This window comes from Pseudorca crassidens, chromosome 11, assembly GCF_039906515.1.
Source record: "Pseudorca crassidens isolate mPseCra1 chromosome 11, mPseCra1.hap1, whole genome shotgun sequence".
Lineage (NCBI taxonomy): Eukaryota > Metazoa > Chordata > Mammalia > Artiodactyla > Delphinidae > Pseudorca > Pseudorca crassidens.
The window spans coordinates 35054984-35076938 of record NC_090306.1 but is presented as its reverse complement, the minus strand read 5'-3'; the positions used below and the strand labels follow the sequence as shown (position 1 = coordinate 35076938).

The window sequence follows — 21955 nt, the reverse complement described above, 5'->3', positions numbered from 1 at the left end:
TGGCCAAGTAGAATGTTTGGAATTGGTTCTGGGACATGAGTCCACCTTCTCCTCAGATTGCTGGACTTCTGATTAAAACAACTTTTCCTTTCTACCAACACTTGCCTCTCAATATTGGCTTTCAAGCAGTGAACAGCCAAACCTGAATTTGGTAACATTTTAGTGTTCCTCTGCTTTATGACTAGATTTTTAGAATTTGCTTGCTATTGCTGAAAATTTCTGAAAATGTATACAAAAGAATAGTTTAAAATAGATATTGGAATTTAATTTTTTTCATGCCTTTTTATTTTTGCATTGTGTTTTCCTAAAACAGCAATAGCAGGAGATCCTATGCAGTGAGGGCACAGAGGCTTCTGTGAGGTTCATCAGATTTCTAAGATCAAGGGCTTCCTCTTGTTACATTGAAGGGAAGATTCTTTTATAAGTGGAGCTTTTCCTTTTTCTGTCTTCTAATTTTTAATTATTATACTGTTTTCTTGAGACCCTGAGCATTTTTTTTTTCTTTTTCCATTGACATTCATTCTCCAAGGATTCCTTCACCTTCCAATATGCCTCCTTCCCCTTTACAAGCAGTTGCATGCCTTCCCAAGACTGCCAGTTCTCATTCCATGAACTCTCCAATCCTTTCTTTCAAACTCGCATTCACAAATGCTCTGACTTGCCAGATCCCAGATCTCTCAGTGTTCTCTAATCAAGGTGAGGACCTTTCCTTTTGGAGGTGAACCCAGTTGATGCTACCTACATTCTACCACTATTAAAGACCTCTCTATACTTCCCTCTGTTCTGATGCTCTGACCTGAATCTTGATTCCTCTATGAGCCCCAGAGCGCTCTTTTCCAGTCTCGAGATTTTAGTCTTCTCTAAATATTCTAGATATGGGCTCTGTGTTGATATTTCTGGTTGGTGAAAGGAGGTATGTGTAGCTTCTAATGTATGCAGCCACCATTTTCCTCTTTTTTAAAAAAATTTTTTTCACAGGTTCCTTGAGTTTAAATGCTACTCAATCCTAAGAGCATCAGTGCACATTAAGGATCAGATCCTTAGTCCAGATCAGACACTGATGAGGGAGGTGTGGTTGGGAACTGTTAAAAAATCAGGTCCAAACTTGCCTGATTTCCCGGGACTTGTGGCTCCAGTGCCTGGTTCCCCATGGGTGTTGCCACCTCCAGCTCTGGGGATTGCTCCAGGCAATACCCTAGGCAAGGCTTAATTTTATAATGGGAGAAAAAAGCTAGCTAATTAAAATATAAAATTGATCATTTTATGAAGATGGCCTGTGTAAGAACAAATAAAAATTTTGAATAAGAGGCTTAATTCTCTCTATTGAAAATAAGGGAAGAGACTTCCCCTTTCCTTTTCTTAGAGTATTTACTTTAGAATATCTGTAAATGCAAGTTCTTTTCAGTGTCTTTGAAATGTATGTAAATCTTTCAAAAAAACTAAATAAGCCTCTTGTCAGCTTAATGACCCAGAAATGTCTTTCTCAAGGGCTTGAGCACTATCTCTTTGAAATGTAAACATCTAAGAAGACAGTGGTTCTTCCCCCTCCAGATACAAAACTTCCTCCTATCATCAAGATAGAAGTTTATTTTTCTGTTGTATAAAACCAGTTATTAAATAACCAGATGGTCACCCAATTGCCAGGTGAATTTAGAATGAACTATGTGTAATAAATGGTGCTGTCAAGTTCTCTTACTTACGAACTATTTTTCTGGAGAACATGCATGTAGCAGATTGTATTGGCTTGGTGAGATTTCTTTCTGCCTTTATAGATCTTTAGTGAATTGGCTATAATTTGCATCACATTCTGGTTTAATGCTTATTCAATAATAAAACTGTTTTCTTTGTCTTCTACCTTTGTGGACAGGGTCTCTGGGTTGGGAGATTTTGTTTTCAATTCTATTTCCCCAACACCTGAAATATGATTGCTGTTTATTCCCCTGAAATTGAATACATCCCTAAAATTTCACTCAGTTTACTTATATTTTGAGTGTATTTGCTCAAGTTAAAGTGTATAGTTATAGACAAAGAATGTCTCCTGCCATTCCAGTAAACAAAGAATGTTGCCTGCCATCACGCCATCAGCTACTGCGGCCTCCCCCACCAACAGTGCGCCCTCAGGGGAATTCAAGATGGAGAAAAAGAGGATACTGGCCCTACATAGTTAAGATGAACACCTAAGGAATAATTTCAATGAGCCTAGACTCTTGTTTCTTCCCATACACAGAAGAGCACTAAAATCATTAACTTGAGATGTCTGATTTTTTTATGATTAGCTGTAATCTTTTGATGTAAGACTACATGTATTGTATTCAGCAAAAATCCTATATATCTTGGCTCCTCCCTTACCTCTTCAGAACAGTTCCTCAGAGCTATCTGAGAGGCTGTATCATGGGCTATAGTCCTCAATAAGGTCCCTAAATAAAACATAACTCACAACTTTTAGGTTGTGTGCTTTTCTTCAGTCAACACAGTCATAGTGTACTGATCATAATGTCATATTCTTTTCAAAATAGAATAATTCTTTTGCCTTTAACCCCAACAAATCAGTTCTCTTACTAGAAGGTCCTCTTGAGTTCCCACTTCAACAATTGTCACTGAACATTTCCTCGATTTAGATTATCTTCTATTGGACATGGTTTTTGCCTTTGTGTGTATATAAATATTCATTTCTCCTGATCAAAAATCAAGTTCTAAGAGAATAAGTATCTTACTCTTCTCCTCTCCTACTTTCTCTAGGGCACCCAGTGTGATGTGGGCACACATCAATAAATAACTCTTGATTTATTTCTGATCTTCATCAGTTTTGACATCACACAAATAATAATAATTAAATTTTCCAGAAAACCTTGCCTCTGACAAAATTTTAAGTAAAGAACTCACATTTCCATTGTCTGGTTTTATTCTGATTATGTTCATTCAGTACCTGCTGCTCCAGAAGTGTTTTCACCAGCAGCTCCAGTGATGGCAGCATTTTCCCCTCCAGTTGTTCCTAATTGAAAAGAACAATGGTTCTCAGTGGACATTGGGGTTGCCAGATATAGCGTATCAAAATAGATGACACCCAGTTACACTTGAATCTAGATAAACAACAATCACATCCCAATTATTGCATGGGGCATACTTACACCAAAAAAATTTCTTATTTATGTGAAATTCAAATTTAAATGGCATCCTGTGTTTTATCTGGCAACTCTACTCTACGTAGATGGTTGTAATGAAAATGCTCAAACTACCCATATCCATTTGTCCTAAAATTATAACTGTTAAATCCATAGCCATTGCTCAATTCACCTAAATTCCTCATGAGAACTTGGAGTCTCAGCTCCTGATGGAGCACCACCAAAGTGTCCTGGTGACCTGCACCTTGACTCTGAGCTACCAGTTGGGCTGGAACCATGGAAGGGTGGTCTAGCTGTGATGCCACTGCCAGTTCCAGTGGTAGTTCCAACAAATTCTCCTGTTACACCTCATAAACAGTATTGGGAGAGTATATATATTATTATGACAATCCAGTACTGTAGTACTTTTGAAGGGAAGATTTGGAGAAACCAGAAAAAAGACTTCTTGAAAATGTTAATCATGTTTATACTATTCTACATCCTACATCTTTTGTTGGATGGTATGTTATCAACTAATACTAAGTGCAATCAATGGTATTCTGATGAAAGACTGCCCTTTTTGACAAAAGTCGTGGCCTCAGTGAGATCCTCTACTCACCTAACTTACCTTCAGTTTGTGTCACTTCACTTCTTGGTGCTCTAGTTGTTTCACCAGCTGATGATCTGGTAGTCTCTTTCAAAATAAACAATATATATCAAATTACATATATATATATATAAAGATCTTTAGTTAAGCGAACAGAATATGCTGTTCTCTGTTTTCAAAAGACTTGTCACACTTATACATTCCCAGTTCACTCTTTCCAAAAATTGATCATAAGAACCATCTGGGTTGCTTATTAAATATACAGATACACTAGCCCAGTGATTCTCAGCTCCAGCCTATACATTGGAACCAACTGTAAGGCTTTTAAAAATTACTTATGCCTGGGTCTTTCTTCCAGGAGTTCTGATTCAATTACTCTGTAAAAGCCTCTTCAGTATGTATTTTCAAAAATCTTTCTAGTCAATTCTTATTTGTAGCCAAGATTGCAAACCATGACTTTAGCCCCACTTCACATTCACAGCCTCAGAAGTCCAAAGGCAGGAGTCTTAGAATCTGAAACATAACACGCTTTGCTATAAATCACCTCTGAGTTAATGTTAGAGAAACACTGCCATTAATCCCATAAATGCAGGGATAGTGAGGTCATGAATATGTGCATTTACTAGTAACTAATAACTCAGAAGTGCTGGCTACTTCCCTAAGGTCAGTAAGAAGATGCCTCAGACTTCCCATTTCAATACCTGCTTGGCCTCCCGGGGTTGTGCCTGGGGTAAGTGAGTCTCCACTTGTGCTCTTGCTTCCATGCGTGGTTGTGAAACCCTCTGATACTCCTGGGGTCCCTGACACAACAGCAGGGAATGAGTATTACTTCCACTGTTGCCGGATTCTACATACCACTCTTCTCTAATGTGACAGAATTGAGGTTTCTCACATAAAAGACAACTTTAAATGATCCCTATGATTTCTGTGACTAGATGGTCTTATACCACATAGAGCTTAATCTTTAGTTCAACCTGCAATATGTTCAGTGCCATTTAACAGGGGTTAAGGAGCACATCCTGAACTGCCTAATTTCCCTGGGCTTATTGCTCCTGTGCTTGGTTTGCTGGGTGTGCCGTCTTCCTCATCTCCTGTTGTTGGTGCAGTAGGACCCCTGTTCCTGCTCATAAAGAATAGCAGTTTGAAAAATAACCTAGACATAAATCAACTCATGTAATCCTATAAAAATCCTCTGAGGCAGATAATATTACTATTCTCACTTAACAGATATGGTTAAGTGACTTGCTCCAGGTCACCCAGGCAATCTAGACCTAAGTTCATACTCTAACACGTGCTTCTCAGAAGATCTGTGGTAAAAGATCAATTCTGTAAAATTTTCAGTCTTCCATATTGATGCTTTGGAAAAATGCCATGAAAGGAGAGAAATAAAATTAAAAAAAAATAAATCCATACACAACATAAGCTTTTATTCAACAAATATAAAAATTGCTGTGTCAAATTGCCATGTTTCTAAATACTTGTTTTCTGTTTCTGTTCTTATCACTTCATGGACCAGTAACAAACAGTTCTGAATTGCACTCATTGGCAGAGCAAACTTTGAGAAGCCCTGGACTGACTTGTCATTATCACCCAAATAATTCCCATTCAAATTCTAGAAAATATATACTAAATAGTCATCACCCTCAAATTTCAGTCAATTCACTGATCTAGTTGGAATTAAATAGTTTCTTAATTTGTGCTACTGTAGCTTACATCTTTCAACACATTATTTTTCATGCAAACAATATCTTATTCCAAAAAGTTTTTGACAAAGATTTTAAATTGAGAAATTTACTAAGGGAAAATAAATGTAAGAAAAATAAAGTCAGGCCATCGATTAGTTAATAAATGCATAAAGAGAAATTCCATGGAAACACTATAGAAATGGCTTTTAATGGTATATAAAGGAGTTTTGATTTATCCTAAAAGCAATCTGAAAAGTTGAAAGATTTTAAGTAGTGGAGTGGTATGATGACAGTTGAGGTTTTGTAAGTTCATTCTGGTGTGGTATCAACTAAAGTGTAAATTGGGAGGGAAGTGGGGAAGGATGGGAAAGTTCTCAACATTGACAAGCATCCATTGCCTAAAGGGCTTGTTAATACACTGTTTGCCTGGCTCCACACTAAGAGCTTCTGATTCTAGGCAGGTAGGCCCCAAAATTCTGTGCTTCTAAAAAGTTTGCAGGAGCTGTGGATGCTGTTGGTCTGGGAACTGCACTTTGAGCATCACTGTATCAGAGGAAAGTGAGCGAGGTGGGTGCATGTAAAGACTAGGTGGAAAATGTTTAACATCTGATCAAAAGCAGAGGCAAATGTGATGCACAGAGGAAATTTAAGAGTTATTCAATATTTAAAGTCACTAACTTGCAGCATAAGGGACAGGGTGAACTCAGGCTTGTTTGTTTTTAATCAAAATCATCTACACTTAAAGAAGTCAATAATATTTTATTCATGAAACCAACAGTAGTTGAAATTTAGTCAGTGATGCACAAGGGCAAGCATACTCTCACTGACTTCTCTTGGATGTTTGCTCTTAGGCACAGCTCGCAGAATTGTGGAGCTATGACAGAGGAGGCTAAGGGTCTGGGTTCTAATCCTGCCTCTGCCAGCTTTGAGAACTTTTATTATTTTCTTCCACCTGGGAAAAAAGACACATATTTCAGCATAATTCAGAAATTTCAGTGTGCCATAGAAATGTCACTAATATTTTGTTAACATATAAATATTAATTTTTGAATTTTTCCCAAAGTCATCCAGATAATATAGTGCTGACACCAGATCCCTGTTATCTAATGAACTCAGAGTACAGTTGTTCTTGACTTGAAAAGGAGGACTGCTTGTGGAAAGAAGCTATGGACTCATTTCTTTGTCTCACCTGCTCTGAAGCCTATGTCACTTGTGCTTCCATCTTCAGCGCCTGTGGTTGCACTTACTGATCCTCCAGTTGACCCTGATGAAGGTAAAGAAAAAACAAAGTTTTTTTCTGTTAAAAAAGTGCATGCTGTCAACTCTCAAGGTAATGGGTGTATATGATTATAACATGATATTCAATAATAAAGTAACTTGTGCAAAAACTACGGAGTCTACATTTTAATTACATATAAAGAACATCCAAATCTGATTATATATAAGTCAGATACATTGATTTTGTAAAATATTGCAGTGAGCAGTATTGCCTGAAACCAGCTGCTTAGGAGTGGCTGGTATATTTGTTCTGAACTTAATTTACCTGATATGAGCCCAGGACTGGTGAAGGTGGGGCCCACTGCTCCTGTGGTGCCCACACTTCCAGCTGTGGAGGTGATAGGCACTGGAGTTCTAGTAATACCTGAGAAAAATATAAAGTGAACTTCTCATCTCAAGTTTACTTGGCCTTTAATACCAATGGGTGATTTAACTGTTCAGTCAATTCTTACTATAGAAAAGAGAATCATGAATCCAGTGACTTTCTTCAAAGAGTCCTTAAGATTTTTGTTCCGTTATTACTTTCCTACTAAGATTTTGGTTTAGTTCTTGCCATATTTTTTTTTAACAAAGTCATGTTATCTTTTCCCACAAAAGAACCTGGGAAGAGGTAGGTCTGAAATTGTTGATATAGCAATAAAAAGTATGGATAAGCCTCTACTAACAGGAATGTATGAGAATCCACATCTACTTGTCTTCATGGTTTAATTACCAAAACTGATAGATAAAGCATTTCTGTTCTCATTAATTTTGACATCCATAATCATTACAATTTCAGTTGATTTTTCCATTACTTGCAGATGAACATACACACTAAAGTACTTGATGTTATGAATTACTGTGTATCAGATTCTTTGTTGCCAAGACATAAATGATAATAGAAAGAGTTGTCTTTACCAAAATATTGATAGCTCTGTGTATTACAAAGTAGTAATCCACCCTAACAATTTTCAAAGTGACTGTGTCCATTTATTTTTACCTCATGATAAAATTAATAATTTATTTTATTATTTTAACCTCATTTATTTTTCACCTCTCAATAAACTTAATAATTAAAATAAAATCTTGCAATTAATTTCCCAGCTACTGCTAAGTTTTTTGTTTACTTCTAAGAACCATTTAAATTTTTATAAAATCTTTTATAAATGATTAATTTGCCTTTTTTCTTCAATGGATTCTATTTTACTTAATATAAATTTGAAAGATAATCTTAAGGAGTATCTATAACATTTACCATAATAAACAACACATTCAGTATTGCAAGGTTTATTTTTTGCAAAATATCTTATTCCTGAAAAAAGTTAAAAATACATAAAATTGATTTTAATTAAGGAAGCAGTATACTTGTGATTAATTATTAAAAATACTAAACTCCTCTGTTAAAATTTAAGTTTATTTACATAATGAATTATTCTTTAAAAAATTGTAAGTAGTAATAAATTTGACTTTATTATTTATTATGTATTACACAAAGCTGCACTATCACATTTACTCAAGTCCTGTAATGTAGATATTATATTTTTCATACTTAAAGAATGAGAAAACTAATCTTCAGAGTGTTTGACAGATTAAAACTAGGGTCATACAGCTAGTAAGTAGAAGAGAAGAGATTCTAGTTCTTATTTATCTGCTTCTGCTTCCCACTACACTCAACTGGCTCTCTGTAATATCCTGGTACAATTATCTTCTTTCTATGATTGATGCAATTTTAGAATAAGCACATTATACAAACAAATAAAATTTATATACAACTTATATAAATTCTGATAAAATTTAACTTTTTGAGAAAAGAAAGATGCATTTTAAGATATCAAATTGTTATGTAACAGAAACCTACATTTTAATTATACGAATTAGTATCCCATTTAGTCAATGAGCTATTTTTAGTTTTAATAGAAATGTATTAAATAAGTTATAAATTTATTAAACTTATTAAATAAGTTATAAATTTATTAGAAACTTATTAAATAAGTTATTATAAATTTTAACACAAGTCCCAATTTGAAATTGGAATCTGCAATTACATGCTACTACTTCAATAACTGATTTAAATTAAATTTAACTTTTTTTTTAAATATCAAAACACAAAAGCCTTAAGACTAGAATCTAGAAAACTATGCCCTGGATTTAATCCTCTCTCTGCTACTTATTACCAAGTGACCTTCAACACATGGCTTAACCTTTTGTGCTTCCATTTCCTCATTTGTAAATTGAGGAAAATAATGGTGCCCACTTCATAGAATTCTATACCAAATGAGATAATATGTGTCAAATAATTATAATAGTGCTCAGTAAATATTAGCTCTGTGTCAAGATTTGTCAAGCTAAACAGGAAAAAAGCATAATTGAATAATTTTTCTTCTAAAAATAACATACTTATTGCAATGGTTGGCTAAGCATCTCTCAGGGCATTTTAACCCTTTGAAAGCCTTTACTGTATAGAAAATAAAATAGATATATAAGGCATGGAAAAAAACTTAAGCTTTGCATATTGCTTCCTTTAACTTCCTTTAAAGTTTTAAAGTCAAATACATCATAAATCCTCTTCTGAGCACCCAGGCCTTTCTCCTTCTATCTGGCAGGAATGCCTTTGATCCATCCGAGAAGGTCATTTAAATTTATGGAAGAAACTTTAAAATAACTTGTACAAGTTATTGTACAAGTCATTTTCAAGTTATAGGTGAGAAACAAAAACAAAAAAATAACTAATGGCCAGTGAAAAGTACTTGATACAGGGAAGTATTTGATATATTACTTGATCAAAAGTACTTCACCCAGGGAACAAGATAAGGGAAAAAAGGTGCCCTTCTGCACAGTCTTTTTTTGAAATAAATCTTACCTATTCAAGAATCATAGGTTTTTTTTTAAAATATCACATTGATATCTTAAGACAATGCAGAAAATAAAAATAGAAGAGTTTTGGCTAAATTAAATTAACCCATTAATCATATTGGTTCAATTCAAAAGGACAAATATATTATCCAAAATGAAAGTACATTTAGAACATTGAGACTATAAACCAAATTTCTGGGTAAAATAGGTTCTCATGTCTAAGAAAAAAATCCTTCCATCCATCGTAGACAATTCATGGAGAGGCAACACATGTTCAAAATGATGTGTCTTCCTAGCTATATTATATCTGGAAATATTACATTTCATTTTTCAGTGTCTATTTAAATATTCTTAGTTGAGGCATACTATATTTAGAAAGAAACAAGAAACTTGCTAGTAATGATGACTAAACTCTTATCTTGGGATCCATTTTTCTCATCACTGATCAAGAGAGCTTCACCACTAGAAAGCTAAAAACCAAAAATCATTATGTAGTTATGAATTCATCACAACTTGTCAAATGCTGTTCAACTTTTAAATCACTGATGTCAGTAAAAGAGATGGGATATGATTTTCAAGCCTTCACTTTGTGCAAGGCAATTTCTCCACAAAAAGGATCCTTACTTCCTTTAAAAAATGTTATAGATTATCTGATTTGCAAAGCAGAAATAGAGACAGAGAACAAACTTATGGATACCAAGGGGGAAAGGGTAGGGTGGGAGGAATTGGGAGATTGGGATTGACACATATACACAATTGATGCTATGTATAAAATAGACAACTAATGAGAACATACTGTATAGCACAGGGAACTCTACTCAATGCACTGTGGTGAACTAAATGGGAAGGAAATCCAAAAACTAGGGGATATATATATATATATATATATATATATATATATATATATAGCTGATTCATTTTGCTATACAGTAGAAACTAACACAGTGTGGTAAAGTAACTATACTCCAATAAAAATTTAAAAGAAAAAAGGAAAAAAGTGTTCTAAAAGCAAACACTTTAAACTGTTTTATTTTTACTATGGCGTGATGCTTATTGGATGAATTTATAAAACAAGTTTTTTTTTAATTATGTTGATGTGCCTTAAAATGAATTGCTTTATTCTTACATGAAAAATGAAGATCAATAGAACATTAAACTTGGCTTTTTTAAGAGCTTCAAAATAAGACTATCAATAAACATACTCATCCTTCTGAGAGTCTACTGATTGCCATCCTCACTTTAAGTAGATTCTTATGATACTTCAGTCACCAGCAAATGGACATGTTATCTCTTATGACTGTTAAAATTCAAAAATGTCACATTTAATTCTCAACATTTTATACCCAGTCCAGGAAACTATAGCACATGTTGAAGTATAAAATTTATGGTTGGTGTGGTTCCAGAGGGGGGACCTTCAAGATGGCAGAGGAGTAAGACGTGGATATCACCTTCCTCCCCACAAATACGTCAGAAATACATCTACATGTGGAACAACTCCTACAGAACACCTACTGAATGCTGGCAGAAGACCTCAGACTTCCCAAAAGGCAAGAAAATCCCCACATACCGGGGTAGGGCAAAAGAAAAAAGCAGAGACAAAAGAATAGGGATGGGACCTGTACCTCAGGGAAGGAGCTGTGAAGAAGGAAAAGTTTCCACACACTAGGAAGTCCCTTCACTGGTGGAAACGGGGGCTGGGCAGGGAGAAAGCTTTGGAGCCGTGGAGGAGAGTGCAGCAACAGGGGTGCAGAGGGCAAAGAGGAGAGATTCCCTCACAGAGGATCGGTGCTGACTAGCACTCACCAGACTGAAAGGCTTGCCTGCTCACCCGCCAGGGTGGGTGGGCACTGGGAGCTGAGGCTTGGACTTCAGAGGTCAGATCCCAGGGAGAGCACTGGGGTTGGCTGCGTGAAGACCGCCTGAGGGGGCTAGTGCACCACAGCTAGCTGGGAGGGAGTCCAGAAAAAAATCTGGACCTGTCTAAGAGCCAAGAGACCATTGTTTTGGGGTGCACAGGAGAGGGGACTCCTTCCCCATCTGCCCACAGATGGTAGAGCACCGCCTAAGTGAACTCCAGAGAAGGGTATGAGCTGTGTCTATCAGCTCGGACCCCAGAGACAGTCAGGAAACACTAAGGCTGCTGCTGTAGCCACCAAGAATCCTGTGTGCAAGCACAGGTCACTATCCACACCACCCACCGCCCCCCTAGGAGCCCATGCAACCTGCTACTGCCAGGGTCCCATGACCCAGGGACAACTTCCCCAGGAGAACACATGGCATCCCTCAGGCTGTTACAACATCACATCAGTCTCTGCCACTGCAGGCTCACCCCACATTCTAGTTATGACTACTCTACCCCTCACTCCCCCTGGCCTGAGTGAGCAAGAGCCCCCTACTCAGCCACTGTTTAACCCCCTCTTGTCTGGGCAGGGAACAGATGCCTGAGGGTGAACTACTTGCAGAGGTGGGGCCAAAACCAAAGCTGAACCCCAGGAGCTGTGCGAAAAAAGAAGAGAAAGGGAAATTTCTCTGTGCAGCCTCAGGAGCAGCGGATTAAATCTCCACAATCAAATTGATTTACCCGGCATCTGTGGAATACCTAAATAGATAATGAATCATCCCAAAATTGAGACAGTGGACTTTGAGAGCAATTGTAGACTTGGGGTTTGCTGTCTGTGACTGATTTGTTTCTGATTTTTATGTTTATCTTAGCTTTTAGCACTTGTTATCATTAGTGGATTTGTTTATTGGTTTGGTTGCTCTATTTTTTTTTTCATTTATTATTTTTTATTTTAATAATTAAAAATTTTTTTCTTTCTTTTTTCTCCCTTTTCTCTTAGGCCTGGTGGCTTACAGGGTCTTGGTGCTCTGGCCTGGTGTCAGGCCTGAGCCTCTGAGGTGGGAGACATGAGTTCAGGACATTGGACCACCAGAGACCTCCCGGACCCATGTAATATCAGTTGGCGAGAGTTCTCCCAGAGATCTCCCTCTCAACACTAAGACCCAGCTCCACCCAATGGCAAGCAACGTCCAGTGCTGGATGCCCCATGCAAAACAATTAGCAAGACAGGAGCACAACCCCACCCATTAGCAGAGAAGTTGCCTAAATTCATACTAAGTTCACAGACACCAAAAAACACACCACCGGATGTGGCCCTGCTCTCCAGAAAGACAAGATCCAGCCCCACCCACCAGAACACAGGCACCAATCCCCTCCACAAGGAAGCCTACACAAGACACTGAACAAACCTCACTCACTGGGGCAGACAGCAAAAATAATGGGAACTATGAGCCTGCAGCCTGCAAAAAGACCCCAAACACAGTCAGTTAAGTAAAATGAGAAGACAGAGAAACACACAGCCAATGAAGGAACAAGGGAAAAACACACCAGACCAAACAAATGAAGAGGAAATAGGCAGTCTACCTGAAAAAGAATTCAGAATAGTGATAGTAAAGATGATCCAAATCTTGGAAATAGAATGCAGAAAAAACAAGAAATGTTTAACAAGGACCTAGAAGAACTAAAGAGTAAACAAACAATGATGAACAACAAAATAAAGGAAAATAAAAATTCTTTAGAAGGAATCAATAGCAGAATAACGGAAGCAGAAGAACGGATAAATGACCTGGAAGATAAAATAGTGGAAATAACTATCACAAAGCAAAATAAAGAAAAAAGAATGAAAAGAATGGAGGACAGTCTCAGAGACCTCTGGGATAACATTAAACGCACCAACATTCGAATTATAGGGGTCCCAGGAGAAGAAGAGAAAAAGAAAGGGATGAGAAAATATTTGAAAAAATTATAGTTGAAAACTTCCTTAACATGGGAAAGGAAATAGTCAATCAATTCCAGGAAGCACAGAGAGTCCCATACAGGATAAATCCAAGGAGAAACACATCAAGACACATATTAAACAAACTATCAAAAATTAAATACAAAGAAAAAATATTAAAAGCAGCAAGGGAAAAGCAACAAATAACATACAAGGGAATCCCCATTAGGTTAACAGCTGATCTTTCAGCAGAATCTCTGCAAGCCAGAAGGGAGCAGCAGGACATATTTAAAGGGATGAAAGGGAAAAACCTACAACAAAGATTACTCTACTGAGCAAGGATCTCATTCAGATTCGACAGAGAAATTAAAAAGTTTACAGACAAGAAAATTTAAGAGAATTCAGCCCCACCAAACCAACTTTACAAATGCTAAAGGAACTTCTCTAGGTAGGAAATATAAGAGAAAGAAAAAAACCTACAAAAACAAACCCAAAACAATTAAGAAAATGGTAACAGGAACATAAATATCGATAATTACCTTAAATGTAAATAGATTAAATGCTCCAACCAAAAAACATAGACTGGCTGAATGGATAAAAAAACAACACCCACATATATGCCGTCTACAAGAGACCCACTCAGACCTAGGGACACATATAGACTGAAACTGAGGGGATGGAAAAACATATTCCATGAAAAAGGAAATCAAAAGAAATCTGCAGTAGCAATTCTCATATCAGACAAAATAGACTTTAAAATAAAGTCTATTACAAGAGACAAAGAAGGACATATCTATTGATCAGGGATCAGTCCAAGAAGAAGATATAACAATTGTAAATATTTATGCACCCAACATAGGAGCACCTCAATACATAAGGCAAATGCTAACTACCATGAAAGGGGAAATCAACAGTAAAACAATCACAGTAGGGAACTTTAACACCCCACTTTCATCAATGGACAGCTCATCCAAATTGAAAATAAATAAGAAAACATAAGCTTTAAATGACACATTAGACAAGATGGACTTAATTGATATTTATAGGACAGTCCATCCCAAAACAACAGTATACACTTTCTTCTCAACTGCTCATGGAACATTCTCCAGGATAGATCATAACTTGGGTCACAAATCAAGCCTTGGTAAATTTAAGAAAATTGAAATTGTATCAAGTATCTTTTCTGACCACAATGCTATGAGACTAGATATCAATTACAGGAAAATAACTGTAAAACATACAAATGTATGGAGGCTAAACAATATACTACTAAATAACCAAGAGATCACTGAAGAAATCAAAGAGGAAATCAAAAAATACCTAGAAATAAATGACAATGAAAACATGGCGACCCAAAACCTATGGGATGCAGCAAAAGCAGTTCTAACAGGGAAGTTTATAGCAATACAATCCTACCTCAAGAAACAAGAAAAATCTCAAATAAACAACCTAACCTTACACCTAAAGCAATTAAAAAAGAGCAACAACAACAACAAAAAAAAACCAAATTTAGCAGAAAGAAAGAAATCATAAAGATCATATGAGAAATAAATGAAAAAGAAATGAATGATATGATAGCAAAGATCAATAAAACTAAAAGCTGATTCTTTGAAAAGATAAACAAAATTGATAAACCATTAGCCAGACCCATCAAGAAAAAAATGGAGAAGTTTCAAATCAACAGAATTAGAAATGAAAAAGGAGAAGTAATAACTGACACTGCAGAAATAAAAAAGATCATGAGACATTACTACAATCAACTATACGCCAATAAAATGGACAACCTGGAAGAAATGGACAAATTCTTAGAAAAGCACAACCTTCCAAGACTGAACCAGGAAGAAGTAGAAAATATAAACAGACCAGTCACAAGAACTGAAATTTAAACTGTGATTAAAAATCTTCCAACAAACAAAAGCCCAACACCAGATGGCTTCACAGGCGAATTCTACCAAACACTTAGAGAAGAGCTAACATCTATCCTCCTCAAAGTCTTCCAAAATATAGCAGAGGGAGGAACACTCCCAAATTCCTTCTACAAGGCCACAATCACCCTGATACCAAAACCAGACAAAGGTTTCACAAAAAAAAAGAAAACTACAAGTCAATATCACTGATGAACATAGATGAAAAAATCCTCAACAAAATACTAGCAAACAGAATCCAACAGTATATTAAAAGGGTCATACACCATGATCAAGTGGGGTTTATACCAGGAATGCAAGGATTCTTAAATATATGCAAATCAATCAATGTGATACATCATATTAACAAATTGGAGGATAAAAACCATATGATCATCTCAATAGATGCAGAAATCTTTTGACAAAATTCAACACCCATTTAGGATAAAAAAAAAATCCTACAGAAAGTAGGCAAAGAGTGAACTTACCTCAACATAATAAAGGTCATATATGACAAACCCACAGCCAACATCATTCTCAATGGTGAAAAACTGAAAACTTTTCCTCTAAGATCAGGAACAAGACAGGTTGTCCACTCTCACCATTATTGTTCAACGTATTTTGGGAAGTTTTAGGCACAGCAATCAGAGAAGAAAAAGAAATAAAAGAAATCCAAATCAGAAAAGAAGAAGTAACACTGTCACTGTTTGCAGATGATGTGATATTATACATAGAGAATCCTAAAGATGCTACCAGAAAACAACTAGAGCTAATCAATGAATTTGGTAAGGTAGCAGGATACAAAATTAATGCACAGAAATCTCTTGCATTCCTATACACTAACGAAGAAAAATCTGAAAGTGAAATTAAGGAAACACTCCCATTTACCATTGCAACAAAAAGAATAAAATACCTAGGAAAAAACGTACCTAAGGAGAGAAAACATCTATGTGCAGAAAACTATATGACAGAGATGAAAGAAATTAAAGACAATACAAACAGATAGAGAGATATACCATGTTCTTGGATTGAAAGAATCAATATTGTGAAAAAGACTATACAACCCAAAGCAATGTACAGATTCAATGCAATGCCTATCAAACTACCAGTGACATTTTTCACAGAACTAGAACAAAAAATTTCACTATTTGTATGGAAACACAAAAGACCTTGAATAGCCAAAGCAATCTTGAATAAGAAAAACAAAGCTGGATGAATCAGGTTCCCTGACTTTAGACTATACTACAAAGCTACAGTAATCAAGACAGTATGATACTGGCACAAAAACAGAAATAAAGATAAATGGAACAGAATAGAAAGCCCAGAGCTAAACCAACGCCCATATGGTCACCTTATCTTTGATAAAGGAGGCAAGAATATACAATGGAGAAAAGACAGCCTCTTCAATAAATGGTGCTGGGAGAACTGGACAGCTACATGTAAAAGAGTGAAATTAGAACATTTCTTAACACCATACACAAAATTAAACTCAAAATGGATTAAAGACATAAATGTAAGGCAAGATACTATAAAATTCTTAGAGGAAACCCCAGGCAATACACTTTCTGACATCAATTGCAGCAAGATCGCTTTTGACCCTCCTAGAGAAATGGAAATAAAAACAATAATAAACAAATGGGACCTAATGAAACTTAAAAGCTTTTGCACAGCAAAGGAAACCATAAACAAGACAAAAAGACAACCTTCAGAATGGGAGAAATATTTGCAAATGAAGCAACTGACAAAGGATTAATCTCCAAAATATACAAACAGCTCATTCAGCTCAATATCAAAAAAAAAAACAACAACAAAAAACGAACAACCCAATCCAAAAATGGACAGAAGACTTAATAGACATTTCTCCAAAGAAGATACACAGATTGGCAACAAACACATGAAAGGATGTTCAACATCACTAGTCATTAGAGAAATGCAAATCAAAACTATGATGAGATATCACCTCACACTGGTCAGAATGGCCACCATCAAAAACTCTACAAACAATAAATGCTGGAGAGGGTGTGGAGAAAAGGGAACCCTTCTGCACTGTTGGTGGGAATGTAAATTGATACAGCCACTATGGAGAACAGTATGGAGGTTGCTTAGAAAGCTAAAAATAGAACTACATATGACCCAGCATTCCCACTACTGGGCAATATATCCTGAGAAAACCATAATTCAAAAAGAGTCATGTACCACAATGTTCATTGCAACACTAGTTACAATAGCCAGGACATGGAAGCAACCTAAGTGTCTATCGACAGATGAATGGATAAAGATGATGAGGCACATATATACAATGGAATATTACTCAGCCATAAAAAGAAATGAAATTGGGTTATTTGTATTGAGGTGGATGTACCTAGGGTCTGTCATACAGAGTGAAGTAAGTCAGAAAGAAAAAAACAAATACCATATGCTAACACAATATATGGAATAAAAAAGAAAAAGGTTCTGATGAACCTAGGGGCAGGGCAGGAATAAAGATGCAGACATAGAGAATAAACTTGAGGACATAGGGAGAGGGAAGGTTAAGCTGGAAAGAAGTGAGAAAGTAGCACTAACATATATATACTACCAGATGCAAAATATATAGCTAGTGGGAAGCAGCCACATAGAACAGGGAGATCAGCTCGGTTCTTTGTGACCACTTAGTGGGGTGGGATAGGGAGGGTGGGAGGAAGATGCAAGAGGGAGGGGCTATGGGGATACATGTATACATATAGCTGATTCACTTTGTTATGCAGCAGAAAGTAACATGACATTGTAAAGCAATTATACTCCAATAAAGATGTTTAAATAATAAATTAAATAAAATAGAATTTATAGTTATGCAGTTAATTGAACAAAGATAACCAAGTGGTACTATCTGAGCCCCCAAGTTACAGATTTTTGATGAAACTAAATCAATGATTATTTGAATAATTTCTAAGTTCCTACCTGTTATGTATGATATGGGAATATTCTCAGAAAAGATGTTGTGGAATAGTCGATGAGGAGCTAAACATTAAATCACTAATAATTATTTTAGAATTGAAATTTAAGTAATATACAAAATTTTATGTGCCTCAGTTCATCTGGGAAATAAGCAATTACTAATTTATTCCAGTATCAATATAAAGCTACATCTACATTATCCAAAAATTCTGGAAAGTTACTAATGACTCTATAACTTGATAATCAATGTTTTCTCTATATTAGGATTATTTGACTAAATCTACTTAAAATTTATTTGATTTGTGGCACATTTACAGAATTTTAACATGAAAAAAATAAACTTCTAAAAACTACTTTTTTCTCCTGATTTCAGATTAACGTTGGGGCAAGCCTTAATGATTCACATCTGTGAAATTATAATTTCTGATTTTATAATTTCTTGCTTTCACAAATAAAAAGGAAAAGACAACTCTTTTTTCTCTCTACATCATACCAGAAAATCCCTTTTTCTTCTGATATTTGTAATGCTGGAAAAAATATTTAAGCTCTTTGTATCTCCTCCCCTGTAAAATATGAGGGCACCTGTGTTGTGGAGGATTGTGGAATCAGGGGATTGTTGAGATTTAATGAGAAATTGAATAAAAAGTTCATGATATAATGACTAAAATATAGTAATCACTCATTAATAGTTATTATTTGCTATATATTATAATACAGTACTAAGATGATGTTTTAGTAAAATAATATTATACTAATAGCATGAAATGTCTGCTGGAATTTCAGTGAAATTAAATAAAACATTAGGATTTGGTAAGGTTAAGCATTAAAAGTCATAAATAATACCAAATGAATTCAGGAAAACATCACCTAGCTAATCTTCCCTATAATTAAACTCTACATTAGATTTATAATTTTTTTAAATGCTATGGTGGAAGCAATTGATGAGATTTTTGTAGTGTTTTAAGATTAATTTTACATCTAAAACCTTATCAGTGGCTAATGATGAAGTAACGAAAGCTCTAGGTAATCTACTCATGGCCTTCTGTTTTATGTGAAAAGTTTGCTTGCTACAATACAGAATGTTGACAAAATTAATTGCCAGAATATTATGTTCAAAACTGAATGCTTGGGGAAGAAAAGGCAATAAAAGAAAATATATGTATAAACTGGAAAAAATCAAACCAGTCTTCTTAGTTCTGATTGCCTACTTTTAATGCAAGATGCAGATATCAGCATCATATTGAAATAGTTATCCAAATTGCTTATGACTCATGCATGACTACACAATTCATCAAATCAACAGTCAAGAATACATTAAATGGCCTCAAGATTCAAAAGTTTTAGTAGCTGAGTGAATGATTTTATTTTAACTGAAAGGGACCTATATAACTGAACCAAATTACTTATCTTAGACACAGAACAAGGCTGAGAATTAGGAATTCAGTCCATTGTTTATGGCTGAGATAATACATAGATAGAATATCATTATGCAGTGTATATTAAACAACTACCGGGATGAAATTTTTACTAAGCCTTCAGAAATAAATTTACAATTATAGAATAAAGAAAAATACTTCTGAAACATGTCAGTTCTTCTAAAATTACATTGAAAGAGCCAGACCTGCTAATGATATTCAACATAAGAGAAAGTTTGATAGAAATTAAACATGTCAGTTGGGCATTTTAATGATATTCCACACTATGATGGTGATAAAGTTACATGTTTGCCCTTTGAATATAAGCAACATGTATTAAGTACCAAATAAATCAGACAACACTAAAAATTACAAAAGTACCGCAAATTAGTCATAATTCTATATCATGATATAAAATCATAATCAAAAAGTAGTCTTGATTTTACACTATCTCTTTGTATTCTAGAGAAGAAATATTCGCTCCAATGAATGAAATGTATGAACTATAAGATTCATCAGTATAAATAATATCTAATCAATAGTATAATCTTCACTAGAAATTCTGTGCCAAAAGAAAAAAACCCGAATTAAAATTTGGGACAGGGAAAAGAAGAATCATCCATTCATTCTACAAATATTTATTGAATACTAACTATTATATAGCTTGGGACTAAGTGCAATTGGTAATACAAGGATGGCAAACCATTAACTGTGACTTCAAGGATGTTACCTAGACTTCTTGTGCTGATCATTTTGCAATATATATAAATATCAAATCATTATGTTGAACAACTGAAACTAATAAAATGTTAACATGCCAATTATACCTCAATAAAATATTATGTTTTAAAATATATATGTATATACAGAGACAGACAGATTGGAGAAAGTAATAAATAAGAGGAGAAAGAAAAATAATGTTAATTGAGGGGAATAAAAAGGTATTAAGTATAGGAGAGTGGGTCTGTTGATTCTAATATGTAAAAAACAATTTTAATATATGTAAAAGCCTATATTTGTCAGTTTATAGGCTTGTTGATTCACCTACGGATTATTTCACTGCTTGATGTAGTAATCTCTGGAATGGAAGCTGCTGAATTGGAGAACAATGGAAAAAAATGTTTCATGTGGAAGGAAAATTATGTTACTGATAACATTTATGGCAATATATAAGATGGATTAACTTGAAATTAATGTTTCAGAGAAATTTGATTAAATAGTACATAGATGTCAAAATGTAAAATTAAAGTTTAAAATCTATAGACCACAAGTAAATGTCAAAGACTCTTATCAGTTTGTATAACATTTTTTTCCAAAGTTTTCTTCTAAAATGTTAAAAATAAACAAAACAAAAACAGAAAACAAAATCTTCCCTGAGTTTATTTTTGTGTATGGTGTTAGGGAGTGTTTTAATGTCATTCTTTTACATGTAGCTGTTCAGTTTTCCCAGCACCACTTATTGAAGAGACTGTCTTTTCTCCATTGTATATTCTTGCCTCCTTTATCAAAGATAAGGTAACCATATGTGCATGGGTTTATCTCTGGGCTTTCTATCCTGTTCCATTGATCTATATTTCTGTTTTTGTGCCAGTACCATACTGTCTTGATTACTGTAGCTTTGTAGTATAGTCTAAAGTCCAGGAGCCTGATTCATCCAGCTTTGTTTTTCTTATTCAAGATTGCTTTGACTATTCAGGGTCTTTTGTGTTTCCATACAAATTGTGAAATTTTTTGTTCCAGTTCTGTGAAAAATGTTCAAAATGGATTAAAGACCTAAATGTAAGGCCAGACACTATCAAACTCTTAGAGGAAAACACAGGCAAAACACTCTATGACATAAATCACAGCAAGATCCTTTTTGACCCACATCTTAGAGAAATGGAAATAAAAACAAAAATAAACAAATGGGACCTAATGAAACTTAAAAGTTTTGCACAGCAAAGGAAACCATAAACAAGACCAAAAGACAACTCTCAGAATGGGAGAAAATATTTGCAAATGAAGCAACTGACAAAGGATTAATCTCCAAAATATACAAGCAGCTCATGAAGCTCAATATCAAAAAACAAACAACCCAATTCAAAAATGGGCAGAAGACCTAAATAAACATTTCTCCAAAGAAGATATAGAGACTGCCAACAAACACATGAAAGGATGCTCAAAATCACTAATCATTAGAAAAATGCAAATCAAAACTACAATGAGGTATCACCTCACACCGGTCAGAATGGCCGTCATCAAAAAATCTACAAACAATAAATGCTGGAGAGGATGTGAAGAAAAGGGAACCCTCTTGCACTGTTGGTGGGAATGTAAATTGATACAGCCACTATGGAGAACAGTATGGAGGTTCCTCAAAACACTAAAAATAGAACTACCTTATGACCCAGCAATCCCACTACTGGGCATATATCCTGAGA

The 21955-nt window shown here is 35.1% G+C and overlaps 1 protein-coding gene across 1 annotated transcript in view; it reads right to left on the bottom strand.

The window, feature by feature from the left end:
* Positions 1–21955, bottom strand: part of MUC19 (mucin 19, oligomeric) — a 97325-nt gene that overhangs the window by 47897 nt on the left and 27473 nt on the right. Inside the window, exons 29-33 of the mRNA XM_067698686.1 lie at positions 20584–20628; positions 6937–7035; positions 6583–6657; positions 4410–4508; positions 2927–2992 (exon numbers count right to left, since the gene is read on the bottom strand). Coding sequence (XP_067554787.1) covers positions 2927–2992; positions 4410–4508; positions 6583–6657; positions 6937–7035; positions 20584–20628 — 384 coding nt within the window. The remainder of the gene's footprint in view (positions 1–2926; positions 2993–4409; positions 4509–6582; positions 6658–6936; positions 7036–20583; positions 20629–21955) is intronic.